Raw genomic sequence first — 26322 nt, 5'->3', positions numbered from 1 at the left:
AGTGTCCCAAACTACTTGATAGGGAATGTACTGAATTCTGGATCATTCATTGCTGGTTATAGAGAAGGCAGATCTATGTTGTGATTGATAACCTTGTCTAATGATCCCTCTGCATTAGATGTTTTCCCTTGGTGGGCTTAATAATTCTTTTTTAGTCTTTCATGAATAATTTAATGAGGGCAGTAAATTATTAATAGCATGAAATAGTAAGTTGGTATTTGAGTAGAATCATAGACAAAGAGGTGAAAGCTCTTTTCTAGCTATTAGATGTTTATGGACTGATTTTATGTGTCTGGATGGTTGGATTATTTTTCTGGAAGCGGTCACCTCAAGCTAAAGCTCAGACCAATGAATCTTCCATTAAAATCTGCTATGGACTTGTCCAGAGTGATGTCAGTTCCATCTTAATTAGTTTCTTGTGGGTTCTTTCCTACTCCAGTCATTTCTTTCCTCAAAATTCATCCAAAAAAATTATTGAAACTTCATGTAAAATAATTCTTCATGACATATTTTACGACACTGTGTATCTCACTGGACTATTGTCATCTTGACTGACTCTATGTCTGGCAAGATAGCAATTCAAGGGTCATGTGACTACATTCCATATACAGGGATATTCTGTTGTGAGATAGAAACTCAGATCATTTTTCTAAGTAGCCAAATTTAACTATTATCTTCATATGTAGACATATTCACGAAGTGAACAGTTAGTGTATTACAGCTGTCTTATCTGGGTTTGTGCATACTTAGGTTCACTGTCCCAGTTGTAATTTTACTTCTTTATTTTTTACTTGTATTTTATTTTTATTTTTTATCTGTATTATTGTATTCATTATCATCTTTTCTTATGCTTAGTGTATTCCATGTTTTTAAATACTCCACCTAGCATATTTGCTGAGTTTTCTTACTAAATTTCCATGTTGTTTACTAGTTTGAACATTGTGAAAGATTGTATACATGTATGTTATATATACAGAATACTCTATTTTTGATGATCATTTAGCTAAAATTTAAGTAGCTAGGATACATGAAATTTATTTTCTGAAGACAATATAATACCTCCAGTTGCATTGTAATTTCATAGTTTTAATACAGATTCTTAAAAATAAAGAATGCCATACACATTCTTAGAAATGAAGAATGCCACAACTGTAAACACAGATCTACGTTTACAGCATAAATAAATCCTATATTGAGTTTGCAAATGTTAGCAAGTCAACACTTTTCAAAGCAAAAAAATTATATCTAGGCTCTAATTAAACTGATAGTCTGGAGAGTTTGTTTTTTAAACAATTTAGACAATTTTTGTCATGCTAGTATTAAAAAAAATAAAAAGCAAAGGCAAAATTGGCTTTGTGTACCAAAGATTTCCTTTATACCTGAAGCAATAGGTTTATGTTTAGAAACTTTCGCCTTCTCTCTAAGTTGTGTTAATAATAGAGGTGAAGATAATTTGAAATAGCTAGTCTGTATGTACCACCTCATATGGAAAACTCAAGAATGAAGTTACAGTCAGTCCTATTTAACATCTTTTTATTAATGACCTCAAAGAAGGAATAAATGGCACACTGAGGAGGAAGCTATACATACCGAGGAAAGAGAAATAATATATAAGGACCTAGCAAGATGGAAAAAAAAAAAAAAAAGTAGAAGGTGACAAAATAAAATTCTGCTTGGAGAAGAGGTAAATTAATACATTTGAAAATATGATCTGCAATATACACTAAATGCAAGGGAGAAACCTGGGAGGATGTGATGCTCCTAGACTGGGTTCTGCATTAGAGATAATGAATTTACAGTGTTACATAATACATTTTTAGACTGTCCAGACCAGAGAGGGAAGGGGTGTACTTTCTCATGTTTTCCATGATATCCTGTGTGATAAGAGTGTGTAGCCAGTGGTCATAAAGTAAATCCACATCATAGTATATTCCAGTGATGATTTCATTGTACTTCTGTACAACTTTTCATTCTGTCTTTAAACTGATTGCAGTAGTCTGATGCAATTTTTTGGAATTAAAAGACCAAGATTTCAGCTATAATTGTTACCTAGGTAAAATTACCTAAGTAATTAGAATTGCAGTTGGAACACATGTGCTTTATAAATACTATGCTGTTTGTAAATTTATGTCTGTAAATTTTCCACAGTTTTAAAATAAGCATCATCAGTATATTCTCAACCAAACAGGTGCCCATGTAAATACCTTCTTGTACAAGGGGAGCATATAGCACACACTACTTAGTGATTCAAAATAAAGTTAACCTTTTGACTTAGATAATCAAGAAGGAGAAAATATTTTGAATAATGTTTCTGTCAAGTTCCAGTGTACTACTTAGAATTTTTTCATGCTTTGTGCTGTTCTACCTCATTTAAAATAGTGGTGCATTTTAAAAGAATACACAATTCATGTGCTAGATTTTGATAGCTAGAGTCTAAGAAGTTCATTTTTTTAGTGGTAGGAGATTGATTTTACACCATTTACATATTTTCAAAATATGCAAAAATGCTATAAATTGAACATTAAAGCTTAGATATTTCTGTCTGAGACAGTTTGATACTTCAGGAGCAACTTATAAGATAGAGAACATTTTGCTGATACCTTGAGTCATTTAAAAATTGTAGTGGACTGTCCATATTTGCTCTTAGGTGTTAATGGTTTGTGTTATTTTTCACATGTGCGTATTTTAAATTTTCATTCTTTGTAGTGCAAACCAGAATACAAGGTGCCTGGTCTCTATGTCATTGACTCCATTGTGAGACAGTCCCGACATCAGTTTGGGCAAGAAAAAGATGTGTTTGCCCCAAGATTCAGCAATAACATCATCAGCACTTTCCAGAACTTGTATCGTTGTCCTGGGGATGACAAGGTAAACCATTTACTCTTCTTCTAATCTAAACAGTCTTTAATATATTATCTGTTAAAAGTAAATTTTAACTCACTTTTTGCTTACTACAGTGAACCTGATTATAGACTTCTCTTTATGCATTTATATATATTTCTTTTAATTTTGCTTGTCTCAGTGGAGTCATGGAGCGAGATGCATCCAGCTAGATTAAAAGGGGTCTTTCCATAAGGTTTTCAAGAAGACTCAGTGAGTGGTAGTAAGATATTTTGAAGGGGAGAAATTAAACAGGCATTTGGTAGGACAGGGAAGTGTTGTCAGTCTTCTGTTCTCTTCCCTTTTTCACTGAGAAAATGAATGAGCAGGTTTTTTAGTGTTAAGGAATAAATATCTTTCTTGATAGCAGTATATTCAGTGCAAGCTAGTGTGTTTTGCTCTGCAGCAACAGTAGAAAAGCAGCAAAGTGTCTTTAAAGTTATCTTTCTTTTGGAGCTAAAACAACAGTTGAGTAAGTCCTAAGTTGATTACTTTGACCCAACAGCTCAGCTGATCCCTTGGACCACAGTAGTCAAGATTGCTACCAGATTATCTTTACGCAATTTGAGATTGGTTGGGAATAGCAGAAGGTGCAGACAGTTTAACTTCCTTTGTTTTTGTCACAGTGATTTTACAATAGCTGGAGTGTCTTAATATTAGCACATTGAAAAATTACAAAATGATGGGAAATGCCAAGGGCATCATCTCCACATATATTTGTGTGATGCAGTTATTAAATCAAGTGGTAGGTGAGGCAGGAAAATGCGAGAAGAGAAAGACTGCTTATTCTTAGGACAGTTAAATGCCATCCTGCAGCTGCATTTTTCAGTCACTGATCTGAAAACCAAAGGCATCCATGAAAAGTGACTAAGGCAAGTTCAGCCACTGCATGCCTCCTGTAACTGCCTTAGGATTCCTGCCTTTGTATGGGGGTTAGGACCTCTACAAGAAAATATGTCAGGATCTGCAAATTAAAATTAGTTGAAAAACTCTAGCATGGATATCTGTCTTGTTTTCTGCAGTGGAGTTCTGAGGTGCTGCTGAACCGATTAAGCTAAATGACATTTTTCCAATCTGGTTTTAAGTGTGTCTGAATGATCAAATTGTGCTACTTCTGTTCCGTGATGTTTTTAAATATATATAGGTGTGAACTTCTGACAGTTAACCTAAATTTTTATTCAATTAATTGTATTCCTTAAGCAGTATTAGTTTGTTTTGTATAATAATAAATATTTAGCTTACTACTCAGGGAAATCTAGTAACACAAAGATAATTTGTCCTGTTCAAGAGTGCAAGGATGGCTACAAGTACTCGTTTACATCTGGCTTTAAAAGATATCATAGTAAATTTATTGTTAGGTGAGAAATAGTTCCATTTATCCTGTCATTTAATGCTTCTCTGATATCTCAGTGCATGAGAACTAATGTATTACATTACAGGTGTTTGATGTGAAAAAGGATAGTGTTCGATAAAACATAAAAGTCTGTTTATGGTCTGTAAAGCTCCCGTTGGTTTCTTTCTAGGGTATTTTTCACTTCACCTAGGGAAAATACATTTTGCAATCTGAAATCTTGCTGATGTGTTGCATATGGGTTCAGTATTATAGGGAAGACTGACTGCTGTGGAAGTAGTTCTACCATATATCTGACCCAGCAAAAAATTGTTCTAATTATTAAAGATATCAAAATCTTGCCATTGGGTAATAATAAAGCTTAGAAGAGAAAAAATTTGGGAGCAGATCAAAACAAGGTTGGAATGGAAATGTATTTGCAGCTAGAACAATGAGTTACCTTTAATAGAGTTGTATAAAGACTTAATTTTGATTTTCTTTCCCCATGATCCACATTTTTATATATTACTATGTGATTATAACTGGATGGGAATTGTATTCCAGTTTAAACTTTTAAATTCTTCACTTTATCAAGAAATAATGTAAGAAACATGGCCTTTATTTTTAGAGGACTTGTGAAATATTGAGCTTTTACTTTTCTATAGAAGTAGTTAGTAGTCTTATTAGAATACGTCCATTTTTCAATTGGTGCATAGGTAAACCAGAATTACATTAATATGTTGACCATAAAAATATAGGAGGAGACTAAAAATTCCCTGTTTTAATTATTAGTAATTCTTTAAAATCTTTCCTTAAAATTATTTTCCTTCCATAGCACCTTCCAAGAGTAAAGATATAAAGGACCCAGATATACTGGCTTTGTTTTGTTTTGTTTTAATCTATTTGATTTTCTGTGGAGAGAAGGCAATGTCACTGTGTGCATAGTGTGTCCTCACTATTCCCTAGGTATCCTGTATAAGTCAGCCTCAGGACTGTGGGTTAGATGTCTTTGGTGTGATCTAGTATAACTATTCCTATGTTTCTTACTGTTTGTAACCAAAAGGTACTTAAATCTAGACATACTAATATTGCCAGTTGTTAATTCCATAATTGATAATAACAAGAAATAGAATCTTGACTCAGATCTTTTGTTATCCTTTCTTCATTTTAGAGTAAAATTGTTAGAGTGCTAAATTTATGGCAGAAGAATAATGTGTTCAAGAGTGAAATTATTCAGCCTCTCTTGGATATGGCAGCAGGAATTCCTCCTCCAGTTGTGACCCCAGTCTTGCCCAGCACTACAGCTGCTATGAGCAACAATACACCAGGTAAACAAAAATAGGCTAAGAGCCTACTCTGAATTAAACACTTGTGTCAGCCTTGGTATGTTGACTGTCAACATGCTGAAAAATCTCACTGGTTTCCTTTAGACAGCTAGAAGTAAATGTATCCAGCATTCACATCAAAGGAAATAGTAAAAACAAGAGCTAATCTATTGTGTTTACTTTCCAACTATGTATTTTTAAATATTTTCAGATTCTGTAAAAGTGCAGTAAGCATAATTTTACACTTGAAAGTCAGAACAGTAGGTCATTGACAGAGTTAAAACCAAAATAATACTAATAAAATCTCGGTTTAATAGTGGTGCCACAATTGAGAGAAAAGCTTACTGAAGTTCACTGTATCACAGTCACATGAAAGACAAATCCATCCGTTTTTAGTAGAATCCTCAAGGCTCTGCCTGAGGATAAAACGCAAGAGTCCAGTGAGTTCACAAGTTACTGGCTATCTCACGGACATTTCTGAATAGATTGGTAACAATTGTCATTTGATATGTCTTGCTTCTGTTGAATGGTTTGGATTACTGTGTGAAACCTATTTAGGTTTCTTGACATTCTCCTATATTTTGCATTCATCAGTGTTTTTCTTCGTAGTTCCCACAAGTCAGCAGCAGGAAGAACTGTGAACTACACTTGCACAATGTTTTTGAGTAATCCTGCTGCTTGAGGAATGCTGATTGAAGTTTGTGTTCATCCTGTGTGTGTGTGTGTATGTGAGAACAATGTTTTCAGCTGGTGTTAATACAATGCCTTTCTCGGTATTTAATAATTGGCAAGAAAATATATGCATCTTTTATTTTTTATTTCTTTTAATTTAATTTAATTCTTTCCTGGAAAGATTATGGTATCTTTATCATTTGATTTCTTGCTGTCCATAAATCTTTCCTATAAAATAACAGAAGTGTTTGTGTCTAGTTTGTTATTTTATACAGTATTCTTTAAAAAATAAAAAAAAATAAAAATAAGTTATCTTTAACTCTATATGTTAAAAGTATTTTGGCATATTGTATTTTCTCTTTTTCAGGAACACCTGTGACTCCAGTTACTCCAGCCAATGTGGTGCAGAGTTTACCTGATCCCTGGGTATCTCAGATTGCTAATACAGATACACTTGCTGCTGTAGCACAAATTTTACAAAGTCCCCAAGGCCAGCAGGTAAATATTTTGTAAGCAGTTGCACTGTACACTGTTTGCCCTGTGTCTTTAGCTACACTTAAGGGAAAACAGGTTTCATGAATTTCTCTTAGTTTTGTGTCCAGTACCCATGTTAATTATCCCATAAGGTTGTTCATCAGAAGTACGTTCCAGGTAAACCACTTAAAGCTTCCTATTACCTTTTGTAAAACCCTGTTGGTTCCTTAAAAGTATCCCAGAATGTGACTTCAGGTACTGGAAAAAGCCGAGCTTCAGTACATACAATTTCTTCTGTGTATAGTATTGGAGACAAATCAAGCAAGAGCAGTATTAAGATTTCATGGATATAGTTCTGAAATAGAATGCCATTTTAAGCCCATTTCTCTGCTAGATGCCTCCTTGAAGCTAAACTATGCACAGAATTTAGTGAGAGTATACTCATTGTGGAAATATGTTGTGTGTTGGTTCTTTTCTTTATCTTGCATTTAGCTTTAAATACAGTTTTTATTTTGCAACATTCAAAAATAAAATCTTCATTTAGAAGAAGTGATTAATTCTTGTGTTCCACAGTTTCCAAACGTTCGACTCAGTAAAGTGGCTGCATGTGCAGAACTTGGGATGGCCCAAGTCTAGGTCTGGCACTTTGATTTTTGTTTGGACTGTAGTTATTGGCTGAGGCATAGGATGTACCTGTTTAGTACCTGATAGGGTATGAAAAAAATACTATGCATGTAAATCGGGAGCAGCCACCAGTGAGCTGTTGTGAAGCACTGATTCGGGCAGCAGCAACTTCTTTGCTTAAGTGAGATGGTTTTACAGTGTTCAGCTAAGAAGTGTCATCTGTAATTGTTCATAAGCCATGTGCAGGCAGTTTTTTAATTAGATCACACCAAGCAAAATTGATAGGGTCATTGGAAAGGAGAGCAGGAAGAGTTTGTGGGATACTTCATGAAGTGTGGAACAAAGATAGTGGAACCGCGCTTAAGCAGAGGAGGGATGTAAAGTGAGAAGACGAAATACAAGGGAAGTTAGTAAGGTAGTTTTAAAAATTGTTAGCTAGAGGAAAAAAATAGGAAAAATATTTTAAAATTAGGAAGAAGCAGAGGAGAAAGATAAAAATTAATGAAAATGAGACAGGAATTACAGTTTTGAAGACAGCAGGTCACAAAAAAATCACATTTGCATATTTAGCTCAAAAGGGTAAAATGAGAAAGAAAATGGATTTAGGGGGAGAGAAAAGATGGGCCCAAGAAAAGTATGGAGACAGACTGCATACACAAAGATATGTGCATATAGATCTTTAGGATTTGTAGATGAACTGCAACATTTGCTTCCATCCCCTTTCCATCTCTTTTTTTTCTTCCTGTTCTCCAAGTCACTTCCTTTCCCATAAGCTCCAGCCAAAGTACTTGATTTCATCTATAGGTTGTGTTTTATGGGTGAGAAGAATGCATGCAGGTAAGATGAGAGTCTAGATACAGGAAAGGTCAGAAGGAAGGGAGGTGTGACCAACAAGAATATGGAAGCGTTTGGAATGGTGACCATCCAGGATTTTCCCACTCTAGGGCTTCCATCTCTGCTTCTTCAGTTTGATTCCTTCCTACACAGAGCAACATAGAGCAAGGTGGACCAGCCATATTTGCTTATCTTTTATGGATCAACCAAGAAGGGTGTATGGGGGGCAGTTCTTCAGCTTTGCCTCTTGCAGTAATCACTAAAAGCTCTTCTGGTGGAGTAAAAAAGTAACAAGCATTTTCAGAGGCTTTGCTGGATAAAGAGTCTGAATAACTCATTTTAAAGAAGACTTGCTTCTCAATGTCAGAGGCTGTCTCTAAAACAATCTTTGAAAAAGGTCATACTTTTTTGATGCAATGTTGAAGAGAAGATGAACCTAATCAGCTTATGCAGACTTTCTAGTGAGCCCTAGCAATAAGGGAGTAATCCCAGAAACTTGAACCCTAAAAGAGCTCGATGTTGAACTCCCTGAAGAGATTAAATATGAATTTGAAGATAATCAGGGACTTACTTGAGCATAGTTTGGACTATCTGGATCTGCCCAACCTTTATCCAGAAATATCCAACGAAAAGGCTTCAGGGGCTTACCTCGTGGAAGTATTAAAGGACTGCTTCCTCTAATTCTGAGGTACTTTATCAGGGCTTCTCCATAGGGATAATATCTTTTTCTTGTGCATTAAGATAAATCTGTACAGTTTTATGGGGGGATCTCCATTTAAAAGATGTATAGATCTCCACATGAAAATGTTAGCCTTGCTTTCCTCAGTGGCACAACTCCTTTTAAAAAGTTACATACAAATAGTAAGCCAGGATAAGGAAAATATGAGATACCAAACAGTTGGATGGTGCATTTGTTTTAAAAACCCTTAGAGGAAGATGTATTACTTTTCTTTATTTTCCTCCTCTAGATATGTAGGAGGAAACTCTTAGGGCATCCTGATATACTCTGATCAAATATTTTAGTTTCCATTCCAGTAGATTCACTGAGCTTTTGAAAATTCTTTCTCTGCTGATGTTTACTACTTACTCCAGTAGAATACTAGACTTCTCCTGGGTTGCACAGTGGGGTTGTTAAAATAAAGTTTTTACATCTGCCTTCTGGCATTCCCCATACTTTGTTCTTTAAATCAGAAAACTGTGGATGCAGCCATTTGCTGTATTGTTCTTTGCCACAGTGGATGGAGGAGTTTGGGGTTGTTGCTGTACTTTATCTTGCCTCAGAGCTGCTTCTTCTCATTCGACATTGTATCTCCTGAACTGTTCTAGGTAATTTTTATCGTAAGATAGTGCTATACAGAACCCAGCATCTGTGCCATTGCAAGAAGTCAGATTATATTCCCAATTTCTGCTAATTTGCTTTTTATGGTTTTGTTGAAATGGCTGGAGTTGCACTCTGTCAGTTCAAACCTGAGTTTCAGCATGAGATTTTCCTTGTGACTAATCCAGAGACACTAGTGCAAACTCTTAATATAGACATTTTGCATCAGCTTAAAGTGGAGCTTGCAACAGTGTAATTATTTTCTCTGTAAAAATGTTGCTACATCATACAGATTTTCCTAATATAGGTGAGGCCCATAGGAAGCTGGAGTAGGCTAACATATTTTTCAGGTCAGAAGGAATCAAACTGGAGAAACAGAAGAGGGGGAACCCTAGAAAGCAGGAAATCCTGAGTGGTGACTGGTCATCATGCAACCTGTCAGAGCAAGTTAGGAGGAAGAAGCATCTGCATGTCTTGTCAGCCACAGAAAACAAATTAGCCAGTAAGTGGGAACATAATTTGCCATAACTGAAAACAGATTAAGATGAAATAATAGCCAGAGGTTAGATAATACTTCATTCCTGAGGTTTTTTTCCTAATTGGAAGGGGAAAAGACTAGTTTAATTTTTTTGCTTAATTTTCTTGTTTAATGCAGTTGTCCTCTCTTTCAGCTTCAGCAGTTAATACAGACACTGCAGATACAACAGCAGAAACCTCAGCCTTCGCTACTTCAAGCCCTGGATGCTGGTCTTGTTGTTCAGTTACAGGCCCTCACTGCACAACTTACAGCTGCAGCTGCTGCTGCCAACACACTTAATCCACTGGAACAGAGTGTCTCTTTTAATAAGGTAGAAGTAGAGTAATAGAAGTTTGAAGAAATATTTATTGTTAAAATGTATGTGTGTGGGAAAGAATCTTCTTTTGGATTTCACTGTCTAAATTTAGAAGTTTTAAAAATACATGAATATACTATAAAGTGCTTTATCTTGAAAAATCCAAAAAATTGTCTAGAGAGAATTGTATAAATGAAAATACATAGTCTTGTATGAGTTTAAAGCTAGATAACATTTATATGAAGTTGGATTTAATTTAGCAAAGTTAAGCCATTATGTGTTTTTTCCCCCTTTATAACACAGCAGGGAAGAGGAGCTCAGATTAGCTGCACATAGAGGAAAATTGAGTGTGTCTTATGTCCTCCACTTCCTGTGTATATGACATAAAGTAGGAAATGATTTCTTAAGACATAATGAAAGGGAAACATGTAGAAATGTATATACCCTGTTTTCCCAGAAGATTAAAGGGTTATTGGACTTACAATTTTCTTACATTATAAGTGCCAAAAATATTACTAATTTTAGCCACAAAGTGATAGTGAGTGAAAAAGTAAGTTCATGACTAGCCAAGTGACACTTCTATAAGGATGTCAGAAACAAAAAATAAACCCTTTAAGTAATTTTGTGTGTATTGCAAAGTATGTATCTATATTAAAAATAAATAAAAGTAGGGAATGCAGGAATCCAAGAGGAAAGCTAATACAGTTCAAGGCCAGGTGGAAATAACCATGCTGGTAATATGTAATATTAGCTACAGTATTAGCAGTTGAATATCAGCTAGAATATGAAGGAAGAACTTCTACTCAAGGTACAGAAATATGTTGTTTCAGTATCTTTGGGAAAAAACAGCTTGTGAGTCAATAACCTCTGTAAGATTGTCACTGAGTCAAAAAATAAGAAGTCAGAGAAGCAAAACATCTTTTTTTTTTTCTTCTTTCTTTTTTCTGGACAGTCTCTTTTCTGGCAATGATCTGGCCTGAATTTGATGTGTGCTGCGTCTAAAGTTGCAGACCAATTTCTCTTAAATTTCTAGAAGTTGGTGCGTTAAACTCAAGTCTTTGAAATAACAGAGTCGTCATTACTGGTGAAAGTAATACAGCTGTAAAAATAACCGAGGACAAAAATATGGCCTTTACTGATGCTGTAGTGCAACTGTAACCATCTACTAGAATAGCTTATAATCACAGGGAATGAATGGATCAGTAATAGGGACTGCCTTAATTTATAGGTACAAAACACAATAAAAAGCACATGGTTGTATTGTGTTTTTATTCCACAGACTTGAATTCCAGCATTTATGTGGATAGGTGTACTAATAGGTGCAGCTGTCTTGAATGTTGGAGAGGTTAACTGGAGCAAATTGAAGGAGTTGGCATTGGGCTGGCTGAGATGTTTATGTACCTTGTGAGAGTTCAGCCTGAAGTTCTTTAGTTTATGGCAGTAATAGTATACAGGAGTCTTTTTGTCATGAAAGTTCTCAGCAGAGTGAATGTACACGATTGTGATTTCTGGGACTCTGAAGGTAAGTGTTGCAGAAGGAATTCTTGTGCAGGAGTGGAAATGTGATAAACTGCAAGCTCTTGGTGGGCTTATAGTGTTGATTTGTTGTTCCGGGAAGCTGGGGAAGAGTCCTTGTGTTTACGACATGTGATCTGTACCTCATTTCTGCACTGGAGTAGTGTTAGGTTTTAATACATTTCAAGTTCCTTGTTCAGTGTTCTGTAGCATCTCTATGAATAAAGTGGTAATGTATATCTTATTAGTCCATTGAGGCTTTACTCAAAGATTGTTTAGGTTGCATTGCAGAGACAGCATGTACTTTTAGAATGTTTGCTCTTTTTTGTGACATTGCTGTTACCATACCTATTTTCTCCTTTTTCCATGGCTTGAGGATTTGCAAATCTGGCTATTTGAGAAGTATATAAGGTATTAATGGGCAATCTTAATTTTTGCAGTGAAAAGTTCGGGAGATAGTTATTTTCCCTTTTTTTTTTTTTTTTTAATAGTTTCTTAGTGCTGATATCTGCAACCCAACTCCCTCTCCCCAGTAGCTGAACAGCATGAGTCATAATGATATTCTATTTACTAGAGTCTTTCCTTCCATTTCATTATATAATTATTAATAATTTTTCTACTAGTTATGGCAGCCTTAATAAAAGAAGTGCTAAAAAGGCAGTGTTTTGTAAAATGTATCTACATCAGTATTTTAGTTTGAGTTAGCATTCCAAAAAAAAAAAAGTTAAGTGGATTTTTTTAATGGGGGAATGCTTTGCTTCCTCACTCCAAATCTTTGTTAGTGATCTCCAAGGATGCTCTGAAGTTCCAGGGTTTTAATATGTGTTTTAGAGAACTTGCAGTAATAGTTTTATATTTAACACAAAATGCCTCAATTACAAGTGAAGTTACTGCCAGAGATACAAGTATCAAAAAGTGGGTGTCAGAACAGAACAAGAAACAACAACGCTATATTGTTAGCAACTTTTGTTTGAGCACCAAATGTACACTTGCTTAATCCCTGGGGTTAGGGTGTACAAATGTTCTTGTCTTTAGAAGAAAATAAGATGGCAACAACTTTCTTATAACAACAGAGTTATAGACAAATGACCCTTGTTTTAACAATAAATACAATTTCTGTAAGTGAAAATTTTGTCTCAACAGTTTTGTGTCAAAACAGAAAATGAAAGAGAACCAGTTAATATACATTCTTTGACTTCTCAGAAAGCCTTCTACTTCAACAGTTCTTCATAAGAGACTGAAAAATAAAGTAAATAAGATGATGAATTAAAGTATTTCACAGGAGAAATATGCATATTTAATTATCCAGAGGAAGGAGGTAGAAAAGTCTTTGGACTAAGATCAGTCTTGTGAAGACAAAAGGACTTTGAAGAGCTAGGGTGTATGGTTATCAGGCAGCACCTAAAGGTCAAAGTTGATGAGTCCTATTTGACGTACATTGTGAAAGAAGCAATTGAACAGGTTGTGTACTTTTCTGGTTACAGAATAATTGAACGTTATTTTACATAATATAATCAAAATTGCTTGTTAGTGCTCAGCAACAATTATAACTTCCTTTAGATACTTTTCCAAAAGGTAAGCAAGTAAGTAGGTGAAGAGGAGGAGTTCACTGACAACCGTTGTCAAAAAAGGCTAAAAGGTCAACCTAGGGAACTGCAAGCTGGTCAGCCTCACTTAGGTTCCTGGAGCCAGTCTTCCTGGGACACGTTTCTGTGCCTGTGAAGGAAGAGAAGGTGATTGGGAACAGTCAGCATAGATTTACCAAGGACAAATCATACCTAACCAATCTGATTGCCTTAGATGATAACTGAATGACTGAATTAGTGGATGAGGGGAGAATAGTGGGTGTCATCTGTCTTGACTTTAACAGGGCTTTTGACATTCTCTCCCACAATATTGATATATCCAAGTCAGGACATTACAGGTTGCATGGGTGGACACCTGGATAGATTAAAAAAAATGAGCTGGATAATCAGGGTAGTGATTGATGGGTCATACTTTACCTGTAGATCAATAGCAAGTGGAATACCACAGGGATCTATCCTGCAACCTGTCCTGTTTAATATCTTGGTCAAAGAGCTGGAGGAGGCAGAGTACGCTCTCGCCAAGTTTGCAGACAACACCAGACTGGGGGGACCTGTTGATGTGCTAGAGGACAGAGCTGCCATCCTGGGAAACCTAGACAGGTTGGAGGAATGGGCCAACAAGAACCTTATGAAATTCAGCAAGGCCAAGTGTAAGGTGCTGCACGTGGGAAGGCAGAGCCCCCTGCAGCAAGGCAGGTTTGGCATGACTGGGGAGAGCAGCTCTGCTGGGAAGGCCCCAATGGTGTTGGCAGACAGGGAGCCCATGCCTGCAGATGCCCTGGCCGCAAAGAGGGCCAGCAGCATCCGGGGCTGTAGGAACAGGAGTGTGGCCAGGAGGTTGAGGGAAGTGATCATCCCCCTTCACTCAGCAGTCGTTGGACTGCATTTACAGTACCATGTCCAGTTTTGGACCTTCCAGTACAGGAGAGATGACAAACTGGAGTGAGTTCAGTGGAGGTCCACCAAGATGGTCACAACTGGAGCACTCAACCAGTGAGGAGAGGCTGAGGGAGCTGGACCTGTTCAACCAGGGGAAGAGGTGGCTTTTGCGGGGGGAGGGATCTCACAGCAGCCCCCCAGCACTACAGGGAGATCAGCAAGAAAGTGGAGCAAGGCTCTTCAGAGCAGTGCATGGCAGGAGAACAAGAGACAGCAGGCAGAAGTTGAAATGAGAGTTTCAGACTGGATACAAGGAAAACCTTTTTCCCTATGAGGACAGTCAAGCAGCAGGACAGGTTACCCAGGGAAGCTGTCATCTCTGTCCTAGGAAGTTCTCAAGACCCAACTGGATAAAGCCCTGAGTGACCCGTTCTGAGCTCACAGCTGACCCTGCTTTGAGCAGGGGATTGGACTGAGACTTCTTGAGGTGCCTTCCAACCTGAATGATCCTGTGATTCTAAGATATGTAAGGAATGGAGAGTAAAGATGTTTTGATCTAATGGAACTTGATGAAGTATTCTTACCTGAGATAAAGTGACTAATACTGAAAATTTTAAGAAAGATGCAGCAGCAAAATGAAAGAATCTAGAGAGTCATGAAAGCAGTCATTAGAAATATTGAGTAGTTTCTGTAGAAAAGACTAAAAAGACTCTCACAATTGTTTAGTTTAGAGAGTGGAGGAGGATAGACTGTAATGACTGAAGGCAGTGTCCAAAGGTGTGTGGCAAATGTTCTGAGCTGGCAAACGTTAAAAAACAAACAAACAACCCCCCCAGCTTTTATGATACATAAGCAGTTTGAAGCTTAATTCTGTTTCCATGGTACAGTGACAGTAAATTGGACAACAAATATAAATATCACTGAAAGATACTTCTGTTGAATATATAGGTATCTACTTTCTTTTTAAAATCTCTAATTTTAATAAATTTGGCAGTTCTTCATATCCTTTTTCTTTGTTTTCAAGGTCTTGAGCATCCGTAGTATCTTGTAATAATAAATTGCACAAGGTAATGAGCATTGTGTGAAAAATTATTTTATCAGCATCAAATATGTTTATTTTCTGATTTTGCTGGATGACCTTATCCTTATTGTAAAGGGAAGTGCTTGATTAACCTCACCTGTACCTCTGTGTCCTATTCCTTTTATTCACATTTCTAAAGAAAATAGTCCTGATTCTTTAGAGTAATTTTGTTTGTTTCCTTTGTAATAAAAAGCTTTTTTCATGTCTTTAATCATTCCCGTTGCTTTTTCTGAACATATTCTATTCTTAGGTAGTTAAAGTAACAGGTGTAGCACTCATGGAAAGTTCTATAGTTTTACATGTGTATGCTAAGTATCCTAATGTTTCATTTGCCTTTAATTTCTTTTACTTAGTTGTACAGAGCATTTAAGATATTCCGTTAAGATTTATTTTAAGATTAAGGTATTTTAGTTCAAATCTTTCCCTTTTATGCCTACTATTTTATATTTATGAAAAGCATATTTAAATGGAAACCATGCTGCACATCTGTTTATCTTGGCTTGAAGTTCTTTGCTTTCTCTGGTACCAATTTACCTAAATACATTTTTTCTTGTCTTCAGTCATTGACTTCTTTCCATTTGATCCCTTCCTTAGGTGATTAATATTTAAATAGTGCATATTCTGTTATTTTCCTTTCTACTTTGTCATGATGGAAAGCATATAACTCTTAATAACTATTTATAGATGAGATTGGGCATTTTTCTCAAATGCATACTGTAGCTCAGAGAAGCAGCATTTTGCAGATGAAAATAACATTCTAACAGTAGGAAATGAATGAAAAAAGAAGACCACTTTCTCTTAAAGTTTAGTTGATAAAAGTTAGTTGATAAATTGAGGTGCGTATGGTGCAAGTCCAGGATTTTAGCATTCCTTCTCCCATGAGATTGGTGATCTGTGTCTCTGCTGTGTTTTCTCAAAGATGTATTCAGTCCTGCTTTCAGGAAGTCTCTGTTCAGATTCTCCTATTCCTACTTTTCATACTTTATGTATGTTAGATTATTTCATTGGGAAAATAGTTCTAAAAATTCTTGATTGATCAGAGTCTCTCAGTCAACTTATGCTTTGTTCTTCTTGCTGAACTCTTCTAATTGAGAATACATAGGGCACCCTGAAAAAGAAGAAAGGCTACTGAAACATAATGACTTATTATTTGAAAGGTTTTTGCCCTGATATTTCCAAATGACTGGCCTATGTTCTCCTCTCAGTTTTTCTTCTGTGAAACCAGTGTTCTGAGAACAAGTTATGGTAGTTTGTAGTATAGTGTTAACTCTGCTTTACAGAAAAATTCCAAGCTGTAACCGTATGTGGACATGTGGTTGGTACCACAGCTGTGTCAATGCACAGTTATTGAAAAAAACACAATTTCAGTGAGAAATAACATTTGTTGTATTTCTTCATCTTTGTTCTTTAGTTTTGCCTTTAAAAAAGTAGAATGCTAATGAAATGCTTCTGGGCTGTTCAAAAAGAAAAAAAAAGAGGCAAAACAAAATTTTTTGTTTGGTAGAAATACAACTTAGACGTCTTTACAGATAAAACAGGAAGCTTATCCAGCTTTTTTTCCGCCAGCAGCTCCCTTGCTTTTTATCCCTTTGGAGGCTTCTTCCTCTCACATAACTGTTTGCTTTGCTTCTTCCCAGGCTATGTGAGAGGTTGTTTATAAGAAGCAGTATATTTGAAGGAATGTACATTGTTTAAATGACATGTATGTGTAAAAGTACCGTAATTCTTTAGGAAATAATCGTGCTGTTGCTCTTCTCTTGATGTGAGCAGAGTGGTTTGCTAATTGCCAAAGGATTGAATAGTTTGGCTCTTTGTAGTAATTCCTTCTCATTAAAGGTATCTTTGCACATCTTTTCTAAGCCTTCCCCCAAACTAGCTGTTATTTACTATGGATAGGACACATGGTTTTACTTGGAACAGCAGCCAGAACTCAAGAGAGCCAGGGCCAAGACTGGGGATTTGATGCTTTGAAGTGTTTGGTAGTACTACCAGTATGATATTTAATTTTCAGCTCAGGTTCTTTGCCAAGCTTCCTTTTTTCAATTCAGAAAAAAAGCATCTTTCTTTTGAAAAAGTAAACAGAAAGACATGTTTTATACGGAATACTCACTAATGCTTATTTTGCTTTCTCCTAGAAGCTGATGGACAGGTTTGACTTTGGGGAAGAATCTGAACAAAATGAAGAACCTAAAAAGGAAACTCCTACTTCCCAACTGTAAGATCAAGCTATGTTTCTTAAGGAAAATGCTAAATTGAACATTAATATTAAATAGTAAGCAAAATGTTTCTTTCAGAGCATAAGTATACTAAAACAATAGGAAGAGAAAAGGCATTTCACTGAATTAGATGAGACTTGTATACTTTTTTTAAACTTTTGATATAAGTCTGTGTGCCAGAAGTTTTGATGACTTCATCTTAAAGTTTACACATGCTTTGCATTGTTAGTTATATTTAAAACTGTAATATGATAATGATGGCAACTAAAGATAGTATTAGATACATTGTCTTCATTATTTTATTTTTTTAGTTCAACTTGAAACTCAATTATGAAGGTTTGTTTACCAACTGTTTAAACCAAGAGAAAAACTGGGATTATTAAAATTATTTCATTTTAGGCCTTTAGTACCAGAATCTGTGAACAACTCACTTTTTCATCAACTAGCTGAACAACTACAGCAACAAAACTTAGAACATCTCAGACAACAGCTTCTGGAGCAACAGCAGCCTCAAAAGGTAAGAACTCCATCTTGTGGTTGTCATAATAATTATGTTCTCCACTAATAAAAATGCATACTTTGCTTCAGGACAAAAAAAATTGTCTTGTTTCTGCCGCTTCTCTTATAATGAGAGTGTTTGTCAGTAGCTGATCATCTGACAGAAACTTGCAAAGTAAGTGGAATAAGCAGAAGAAAGTGCATAAAGCAGAAAAAATCAGTACAACCAAATGTGTGGGGTGTACTTTCTGCTAATGTTTTGAAAGAGTACCCTTCAGCTGAGTTGCAGGCTGACTGTGCTTTTGTAGTTTAGCTCTTACATAAGAAAAAAGGTTTTTTTTTCCTGCTGTTGTGAAGTAGGAGATAAGCACTAAAGGGGATATGCTGCTATCTCTGAGGGGAGAGCAGTGTGCAAGCTGCTGCTACAGAACCAACAAGAGGACAGAATAGTAGATTGTGGCATACCTTAACTTTCCCCTTTCTAGCTTTAAGTCATGGCTGATAAGTATCTCATTCTGTTGAATAGTCTGAACTAACGAATATATTAGTCATGTATTTTCTGTGAAATTAATAGTTAAGAACTGATGGTAGAAGCAGCCTGAGTTTCCTTCTTAAATATGTGAGTTGTGTCCTCTTTACTGTACAATGAGGTAAACTGATTTATTCTTCTGAGGGTAGTCCTCTTTGTTTAGCTGCTCTTTTCCCCTCCTGATTCTAATTCCTGATCCCACTAGAAAATAAAATGTTTGTGCTGTCTTGATACTGGCCAAGTATAGTGTGGACTTTCTATAAAGCATTTGGATGCAATTTCACAGGATAATAAAATTGTTAGGCTGAAAGAAAATGTAAGGGACCACCAACTTAACAAACGCCCATTGAGGACTTTAATTTAACTTGTGCAAAGGTGTAGTCACTCAGCTTTCACTCAAAAACGTCTTGTGGCTTTTGACTTTGAGTTTTTAATTGTTTGGAAAATTAGTAGTTTTATTTTTACTAAATAGATTTCATTTTCCTTTCTCTTGTAAGTGCAGTAACTGAGAAAGCTTGTACAGCGCAGCTACAAATTGAATAGTTTTTGATATAGGTGGATGATCTAGCAATTTCTGGCCTTAACCATATAAAAAATGTATAGGAATATAACTTTGCAGGGTGTATCTTTGATGTGAACTTTGATGTGACTTATTTAAAAGTAGGTATCTAATTTGAAAATAAAAATGCTGACTACCTACCTTTGTTGTAAAGTAATTTCCTTTGAAAAAAGTAGAATTACAGTTTAAATTAGATTTCATTTACAAAATTAAATTACAGTACATCTGTAGGTAGAGTGTTCATATGACTCACTCCTTATTATCTGTTCTTCTATTCCAAGTGTTCTTCCAGAATTTGTTTCCCTTTAGGTCCCCTTATCTTATTGTCTAGTCAATATGAAGGGCAAGTTTCATTTTTACCCTGATTGCAGCTAAAAGATATAAATTTCTGCCAGGACTCCTCAGTAATGACTGCAGCAAGTTATAAGGAAGGTTTTCTTTAGATCCATGTTTAAACATCAGTGACAAAGATTAAGGGAAAGAGGAGGAAAGAGGAAACACAAAATGAAATTGTTAAACATAAATAAGAGCAGAGGGAGAGGAGGAAGACGAAAGAGATGGAAGGAGCAACAAGGCATATAGGAACTGATATCAAGAAAGAGACAGTTGAAGAATCATTGAATATAAGGAAAATGAGGTGAGGCAAGTGGATGGTGTTAGAAGGCAAATACATTAAGCAAATTGTAGTAGGAAGAATTTTTAAAAAATTCTGCAAGCTGCCATTATAAGCTTTGTAAAAATATGAAGATAAAACCAGAAAAACTTTGTACTACCGGCCATTCTGCAAACTTTCTATCATTCATTCTCCTACCAGATAGAGTACTTAACACATTTTTGATTAAAGCAAAAATGTAATGAAAATTGCTGAAACATTTAAATGTAATATTGGATTATAGGTTTAAAACTACTTGTAAAAGTTGCCCAGCTTGCATTCCTGCATGTACCTTTGTATCTTCCAGATATATAAACTAAATCTGTGCTTTTAACCTAGTACTTGTAAACAGGGTATTATGKTTTTTTCCTTTTATTGCAAATTAACAACACCTTTAGTGTTTTACATTTTAAAATTACATACTTAGCTTTGGGKTTTTTTCAGAACTACCTGTTTTGTTAGATTGCTTATAATTGACACACTGACATAAATGACACAGCAGCCTCCTTTATCCTGTAGTAATTTATCGTCTTAAATCACACAATGTGTGAAATGTTGGAACTAAATGTAAATGTTTTAACTAGTTCAGTTGGTATGGTGAATATTTTCATTTTATTTATAACAAAATATAATTTATTAATGCATGTGCACAAATGAGCAATGGGTATCTTTGAGTGTTGCTGTGTATGTGCCTGCCATTGCTATTGTTTGTCCTGTCAGTTTTTATTTTCCAGCTAGCCAAGTAAAGCAACAAATAGTGTACTTTGCTTTTTGATTCATCAAATAAGTAGTAATATTTTGTATAGTCAGGAGTATTAAAGTCTTTCAAAAATATGTATTTTATGACAATACATAAAATGAAGTGGAGTGACATCTGGTTCAGCTTGTAGTTCTCAATAGATAATTGCCCAACAGTAATTGGAATTGGGAAAAGAGACACTTGATAAACTGTTTTTCAGAAATACTTGAACAATTATTTCATGTAAGCTTATATTTTGACATAATAAGCAGTCTGAATTATGGGACTTTTTATGATATATTATTATTTGTTATTCAGGCAAGCCCTGAGGAAAATCCAGAGGGAAATTTTGGCTCAGAGCATTCTGCAACACCTTCACAAGGGAGCAGTCAGCAGCAATTTTTAGAAGTGGAAACAAATGTAGATGATTCAATGGATATTCAACAACAGGTAAAACTATTTTAAATTTGGTTATGGAAGTATAAAGGAAAACACATAGTATTAAGACAATTTCAAAATTAGTAAAATAGGGCTATTTTTTCACATGCTTGTATATATTATATTTATTAAAAGTTACTGAGCATCTATTATGTCTGACCTCAGGACATGGATATAGATGAAGGACAAGATGTGGCTGAAGAGGAGATTTTTGAACAAGAAGAAAAGAAATCAGCTGTTCGTTCAAGATCAAGAACACGTTCAAGATCCCGTTCAAGGTTTCTTAATGCACTTGTATTAAGTAGATAAAGTTTTTCAGAAACCAAGTTGATGCTTGTGATTATCATTCTCAATTCTGTATTTTCCAAAACTGTCATGAGCAGTTTTGCCAATGAACAAAAAGTACACTAGGTGAAGACTTTTTGTATGACAGTTTGTTTTGCATACCTTTGGCCTACTTTAATTTTTAAGACCTGCTCAAATAAAAAAAACTAACTAAAGCTAACAATTGGACAGGTTCTCTATGCCAGAAAAACAGAAACTGTGGGACTCTTTGAATGTGTTTTGGTTTTTGTTTGTTTTGTTTAAAGCTCAGACTATATGTTCTGTTCCTCACAGTAATGGCAGTAAGTTTAATTCCTGAAACAGTTTGAGTAAACATTAAGGAAATGTCCGTGTCATGCTTTAAGTCTGTAGTTAAGAGAAAACAGCAATTAGTAATTTTTTTTTTTTTTCAAACTCAGCATACTAAAATTAAGTATTTTGTAGATCACCAAGAAAACGAAGGTCTAGATCACGATCTGGTTCTCGTAAGCGTAAACACAGAAAACGTTCACGCTCAAGATCAAGAGAAAGGAAGAGGAAGTCATCTCGGTCATACTCCAGTGAAAGAAGGGCTAAGGAAAGGGAAAAGGAACGTCAGAAAAAGGGATTACCTCCTATACGGTCAAAAACACTAAGTGGTAAGTAGCAGCTACTTACTGTTTTAATAATTTAGGTAATTATTAAAATAATTTAGGAAGTAGAATTTAGGGAATAATTAGGGGAAAAGGCTCTATCTTTTGATTGCAAAAAAAATCTAGATTGAGTACTGTTATGAAATTTATTTAAGCAACCAAAATTTTGTTTATAAATTTTGTTTCTAATGCATTTTTTATAACTTACGCAAGTACAGCATTTCATCTTAGATGAAAGCAAGTATCATACTGTTCCACTGATGATTTTACTTCTGAACAAAGAGTAGCAATAACTGTGCCTCAATTACAATCTGCTTTCTCTTTAATGCTGGCTTTTATGGTATATTTAAAGATGATCAGAGCTTGATTTGAATGTTGGTATGCTGATAAGAATCAGGTTAAAGTGTACAGTACAAATGTTGGATAGTTTGCTGAATATGTGAAATGAGGCCAGTCATTAAACCTTAAACGTGGATATCTTCAACTAAGTGGTGGACCACAAGCAAGTTTTTCTTTCCAGGTTGTTGTTATATACTTTGAGAACTCATCTCATGAATTTTGTGGGGGGAAGAAGGGGACTTTAATAATTTATATGACAATTTAAAAGAATATCAGCAACAAACAATTGAATGGGCATCTTTAACATATTTGTTGCAGAACTCTACAGTACTTTTTTTATACAAACGGAAGATGCTAGAAAACATTGTGGTTAGCACAGTTGCAGCAAAAATGTTATGTATTCCCCAAAGTAAAGTAAAAGTACAGCTTCCATTTCTTCCAGGTGACAATGTAGTGCACAGTACTGCAGTTAAGTTCCTTTTATAGTACATATTTGTTTCAAAATACATATTTAGCCCCTTAGAATTTAGTCTTACTTTGCTAAATCTGACTTTAGATCCTACAGACATGTTTTATGGAAGATTGAATAAAAATTATTGTTTTTTATAAGTATTACTTTTGCGGTTTACCATAGCTATAATAACCTGTAATTTTTTTTTCCAATCTCTTTTAAAGCAACTGTTTTGATTAACAAGAAGAAAAAGGCAAATAGTTCTATTAAATATCTGTATGGTGTCTTTTAACCATTTTGTTAATTCACTTTATCTCTGTATAATGAGTAATAGCATTACAATTCCTACTTTTGATCAGTGATTTCTCTGTTATTGTAGAGCCTTTTAAATCCATGCTATAAAGTATGTTATAAGCAACAATTTGGTGTTTTAATTAATATGAATGTTTCTCTTCACAGTTTGCAGTACTACTCTTTGGGTAGGTCAAGTAGACAAGAAGGCTACACAGCAGGATTTAACCAATTTGTTTGAAGAATTTGGACAAATAGAATCTATTAATGTAAGTGAGTGTGGTGTTATCCATTTTCAAGGAATACAGACTAGCAACTTAAACAGGCTTATGCTTCAGAGTTCCTTTTAACAGCCTAAATTTGTATTTAGGAGGGTAACATGTCACTGTTTAGAAACTATAGCTATGATATTTGCTTGTGGGTTTCCATGTACTGGCTTTTGAAATAGTAAAGGTATTGCATTTCATAGTGAAATGGCTCTTCCCAAGTACTAACTATAGGATCTGGTAATTAACCAAATTTTTTAAATCGGTTCTTAACAAATACAAGGTTGTATCTTTTCTCTCTTTGTGATGTCGCACTGGGGCAGGTATCATTTTGCTTGGGCTAATGGACATAGACTGACTTGCGTCCACATTATTTTGGTTACATCCCATACAGAGGGGTGCTTAAGTGGAGTCAATGTGGATAAAACATTTAGAAAAAACAGAGGAATTGTACTAAAAACAAGTATTCATTTGAAAATGTGACGATAAAAAAAAAGCGTAGGTTAGTAAGAGACGTATTTCTCATGATTATTGAGTCTTTTAGAGTCATACTTCAATGTTGACTATAGTTTGAGAGAAGAGTCTTTTTCTCCTAAAATAACGTATATACATGAGAGAAATCTGGATTTTTCCAACTCCAGCACTTTTACAGTGCTTCTCATGCAATTTCATTCATTTCAGATTTTTTCATTATTTTTCCTATCACATTAGTATACTCAGATATATAACTGGTCAAGAATAGTTTTTATGGCATTGCAGAATGTTTTACAAAGTTGTGCAAGTAAAAAAAAAACATAGCTTGACATTAAAGCCTCATTTTGATTTGCAAGGATTAGCAATTAAGAAAGATATCTTAAAGTTGAACAAATTTCAAAGGAAAGTAATCTAGCAACAAGTGCATGTCCCAGCACTTATCACATTTCAGAGGCAAACCATGCTATAAATATCTTATCCTAAGCATTCCACAAAACTTTAGTTAACTAAGATAACATTGCTGTGTAATCTTATAACAACCATATTAAAATCAGTCATCTTAAATATTTTTGTTGTTCAGTATGTTACCATATAACATTATATGCATATATGTAACATTATATGCCACATCGTACTTTTCTTTCCTAAATTAAACATTAAAGCTAGTAGGAATCAAGCTTCAAGGATGAGGTCTCTGCCCCTCAAAAACACCCAGATACTTTTAATCACTAGTATTGTGCCTCTGTGCAAGGTTGTTGCTCAGCTTACAGTAAATTTGGAGCTTGAGAAGAGGTAGGAACCTCTGCTTTTCTGAAGTTGCTATAGCTCACAGTTCTTGCCTGCTGAATGCTATTCAAATCTTTTGTGCCATCTTTAGCGCTCTCTCTTCAACCTGCTTCTTCATCTTGAAAATGTTATAATTGGATTACTCTGCCAACATCACTCTCAAGTTTTGCTAATGCTCAAAATTACTAGTAGTAGTAGTAGTAGTAGTAAATATTAGCATTCATTTACTGTTGATCTGTCACTGGTTTTCCTACTTTTTAAGACCGTTGCTTTTTTTCGTAGATGATTCCCCCAAGAGGTTGTGCTTATGTCTGCATGGTTCATAGACAAGATGCATATCGTGCTCTTCAGAAACTTAGTTCTGGGTCCTATAAAATTGGATCTAAAATTATTAAGGTAAGTTGATTTTAATCTGGGAATGCTGTTCTATTTCAAATACAATACTTTTAGTATGTTGATTCATCACTTGAAAGCTTTTTGTTCAGATGCACAAAATGGAAAAGGAGAATGGAGCAATAAGAGGTAAATTGTTTTCTTTTCTCTCCCTGTAAAATGCAGGTTTTGAAAGGCAATATGGAAGAAGGGCAAATTAAATAATAACTTGATGCTTAGGAAGTACTTGGAAAATAGGTTATATATATGCTAATGCTTAGACTACAAGACTGTAAACAGCCTAAGTTCTGTACCTGACCATATGGATCACTTAATATTACATTTGGGAGTATTCTTGTAGAGTTAAGTAGTTTAAACGCTGAGCAGATCTGTAGTTTTTCTACTTCCTTTGATGCTTTAGGGTGAGTCCTTGAAATACCATGCTTTTAATTTCTGTATATGTCTGTTAGTATTAATGTAGAACAAATTTAAACTTTTTGATGTAATTAATCTTCCACATGCCTTTCGTTGCAGAGGCCAAGTAAACTTTCTACAAATTATTTTAAAATTAAAAACTTGTTAAAACTTAAACAAGTAGACATTCAAGATTGATCTTAAGTGGCAGAAATATGAAGGAAATTATCTTAAATGTTCTGTTTATTGGTTTAACCAGATTATCTGGTTGGGTTTTGTTTTCAGATTGCCTGGGCTTTAAATAAAGGTGTGAAAACAGAGTACAAGCAGTTCTGGGATGTGGATCTGGGAGTTTCGTATATCCCTTGGGAGAAGGTAAAATTGGATGATTTGGATGGCTTTGCTGAAGGTGGTATGATTGACCAGGAGACAGTCGATACTGGTATGGACACTGATGATGATTCTAATAATTACAAAATTTGTTTATTTCCTGATAATTGACACTCCTCAGAAAGTTTAGTATTTTAGATAATACATACTCTTTTCAATTTACATTAATCATACTATCTACATGTTTACTATACAAACGGCACTGATACCTTGAAATCTAGATTGTCTTTGTAGTTGAGTAACTAACTGATCGTCATAACAGTGTATCAGTTGTCAGGTGAATGAATTTAAGCAAGACAATAAGGATTAGCATTTTTAAAAGGAGTTCTGAATTTTCTGTGTATTGGTTTCCAAACACGTAAAATATTGATTTGTGTAAAATTTAGGATCTGGTTGTGACTGTGAAAAATCTTATATTCAGGTGTAAGATTTAAGTTGGAGTTGGCACTTGTCCAGATAGGTGTCGGTTGGCTGGACCTTTAGGTGTTTTTTCCAAAGAGACAAGAAGTAGATAATGTCAGATCTTTTCCTGAAACTCAGCTCGATTGAGAGGGGTTTGTTAGGTTTGTGAAAAAATTCACAAGTATTTTCTTGAAATGGT

General features: G+C 35.1%; 1 protein-coding gene across 5 annotated transcripts in view; it reads left to right on the top strand.

The window, feature by feature from the left end:
- SCAF8 (SR-related CTD associated factor 8) overlaps positions 1-26322 on the top strand; it is a 99854-nt gene that overhangs the window by 25811 nt on the left and 47721 nt on the right. For 2 of the 5 annotated variants that reach the window (XM_026079227.1, XM_026079226.1), the window contains exons 4-15: positions 2707-2868; positions 5382-5538; positions 6575-6705; positions 10129-10305; positions 17487-17566; positions 17967-18084; positions 20863-20994; positions 21148-21260; positions 21751-21944; positions 23188-23288; positions 24828-24941; positions 25617-25773. In XM_026079227.1, the coding sequence (XP_025935012.1) occupies positions 2707-2868; positions 5382-5538; positions 6575-6705; positions 10129-10305; positions 17487-17566; positions 17967-18084; positions 20863-20994; positions 21148-21260; positions 21751-21944; positions 23188-23288; positions 24828-24941; positions 25617-25773 (1636 nt within the window). Of the gene's footprint in view, positions 1-2706; positions 2869-5381; positions 5539-6574; positions 6706-10128; positions 10306-11258; positions 11813-17486; positions 17567-17966; positions 18085-20862; positions 20995-21147; positions 21261-21750; positions 21945-23187; positions 23289-24827; positions 24942-25616; positions 25774-26322 lie in introns of those variants that run through there. The other 3 variants (XM_026079228.1, XM_026079231.1, XM_026079229.1) reach the window with 3 other exon arrangements.

Source organism: Apteryx rowi, unplaced genomic scaffold (assembly GCF_003343035.1).
Source record: "Apteryx rowi isolate R43461 unplaced genomic scaffold, aptRow1 scaffold_495, whole genome shotgun sequence".
In the NCBI taxonomy this organism is placed as follows: domain Eukaryota; kingdom Metazoa; phylum Chordata; class Aves; order Apterygiformes; family Apterygidae; genus Apteryx; species Apteryx rowi.
This window is presented reverse-complemented; position numbering and strand designations above follow the sequence as displayed.